Here is a 1,562-nt window from a genome sequence, read left to right on the forward strand (position 1 = left end):
TATAATGCAGTATATTTGCAACACTTAAAAATGTTTTTTCTTTTTTCTTTTTTTTTGCTAAAAACTAACAAGGATTTTATCTTTTGGGTTTGACTTACCTCAAGTACTTTTTTAACTGGATATGCCATTTTGTTTAAAATAAAAAAAAATTAAAAAAAAAAAAAAAAAAAAACCCCACACTCACATAGTGTGTGTAAAGAGGCTAGTTTTATTTAGAGTCTTTCTACAAGCACGAAACAATACATGGAAAATTTCACGTACCCTCACAAACATTAATTTTCGGTAAAATTCTTTATGCATTTAGAATTCCCATTTTATTCTTTATTGTGGAAAACAAAAGCCCGCATTGTGAATACTGAAGCCTTCGTCTATGAGAAGATTATGTCCACTCACATATTTTGAATCATCACTTGCAAGAAAGAGAGCAGTCTCAGCAACATCCTCTGGCTTGAGAACCTCACCCTTGAGGTTTGAATAAACATAGGAAGCTTCATCAGCATCCATCTTAAAAAATTTCATTGCCAAAGGTGTAGCAACTATATAGGGTGACACACAATTCACACGAATGCCAAAATGTCCAAGCTCCACTGCTGTATTTTTCGTTAATCCATGCATAGCATGTTTTGAGCTTGTGTAGGCAAGCGGTGCACTGCCTGCAGTGGTTGAGGATGCGCTTGCAGTATTGATTATACTGCCTTTGCGAGTCGGGATCATCACACGGGCTGCATGCTTGGTGCCAAGGAAAGCACCTACCAGGTTGACTTTAACCACTTGCTCAAAATCAGCCTGGGTGTTCTCAAGGATGTTGAATTTGGCTTCCCCAATTATACCAGCATTGTTGTACATAATGTCTAGCTTACCATACATGGAAACGGCATGGTTAACAGCATTTTCGACATCAATTTCCTTGGTGACATCACAATGGACAAACGTTGTCGATTGAGGATTTAGTTCTTTGCATATAGAGGGACCCAATTCATCTTGCATGTCTACGATTACAACTTTAGCTCCATGTTTTGAGAATAGTCTTGCAATGGACGCACCAATGCCGCTAGCCGCACCAGTAATTAGTGCCACTTTTCCTTCTAGCCTATCACATTTTTACATTATATTATTTTTCACTTTTATTGGTCAGCAATTTGGAGAGAGGATATTACTCATATAAAGGTTATGTAGCAAAAAAATGTATTAATTATTCCTAACATTACTTACAAAAGAAATTATTTACTCAGAGAGAAGATATTTTTCTTACAATATTGTTCTTTAACAAATTAGACATATAGAGGCAAGATAGCTAAAATTGTTTCAAACCTTCTTGCTTCAGGTGGGAGTACTGAGAAACTTCCCATGGTCGATGAAGTTAGAGTATGTGTTCGAAAAATGAAAATGAAACCCAAAGATTATCACAAAATTGCTTTGTGATCTCTCCTTTAACGTTATAACTAACTTACATAGAGGCAATGTCACACCCCATGCATTCCCAAGTGTGACATAATAGCACTGTTTGCTTACTACAAATAGCATTGCTTCCCACAAGAATTGGTTCAGATCAGGTTAGACTA

General features: G+C 36.3%; 1 protein-coding gene across 1 annotated transcript; it reads right to left on the bottom strand.

Moving 5' to 3' along the window:
* Positions 1 to 321: 321 nt before the first annotated feature.
* LOC115988812 (momilactone A synthase-like) lies at positions 322 to 1,349 on the bottom strand. Its single transcript, XM_031112426.1, has 2 exons — positions 1,312 to 1,349; positions 322 to 1,090 (listed from the first exon to the last, which is right to left on the bottom strand). The coding sequence occupies exons 1-2, from the start codon at positions 1,347 to 1,349 to the stop codon at positions 322 to 324; spliced, it is 807 nt and encodes a 268-aa protein (XP_030968286.1).
* Positions 1,350 to 1,562: the final 213 nt, after the last annotated feature.

The sequence above is a fragment of the Quercus lobata genome, chromosome 5, assembly GCF_001633185.2.
Source record: "Quercus lobata isolate SW786 chromosome 5, ValleyOak3.0 Primary Assembly, whole genome shotgun sequence".
Taxonomy (NCBI): domain Eukaryota; kingdom Viridiplantae; phylum Streptophyta; class Magnoliopsida; order Fagales; family Fagaceae; genus Quercus; species Quercus lobata.

Bases quoted from the DNA above. Each gene is read 5' to 3' on its own strand.
- LOC115988812 (XM_031112426.1), bottom strand. From the start codon at position 1,349: ATGGGAAGTTTCTCAGTACTCCCACCTGAAGCAAGAAG. The intron at 1,091-1,311 runs GTTTGAAACAAT...AAAATGTGATAG, and splicing joins CTCCCACCTGAAGCAAGAAG to GCTAGAAGGAAAAGTGGCAC.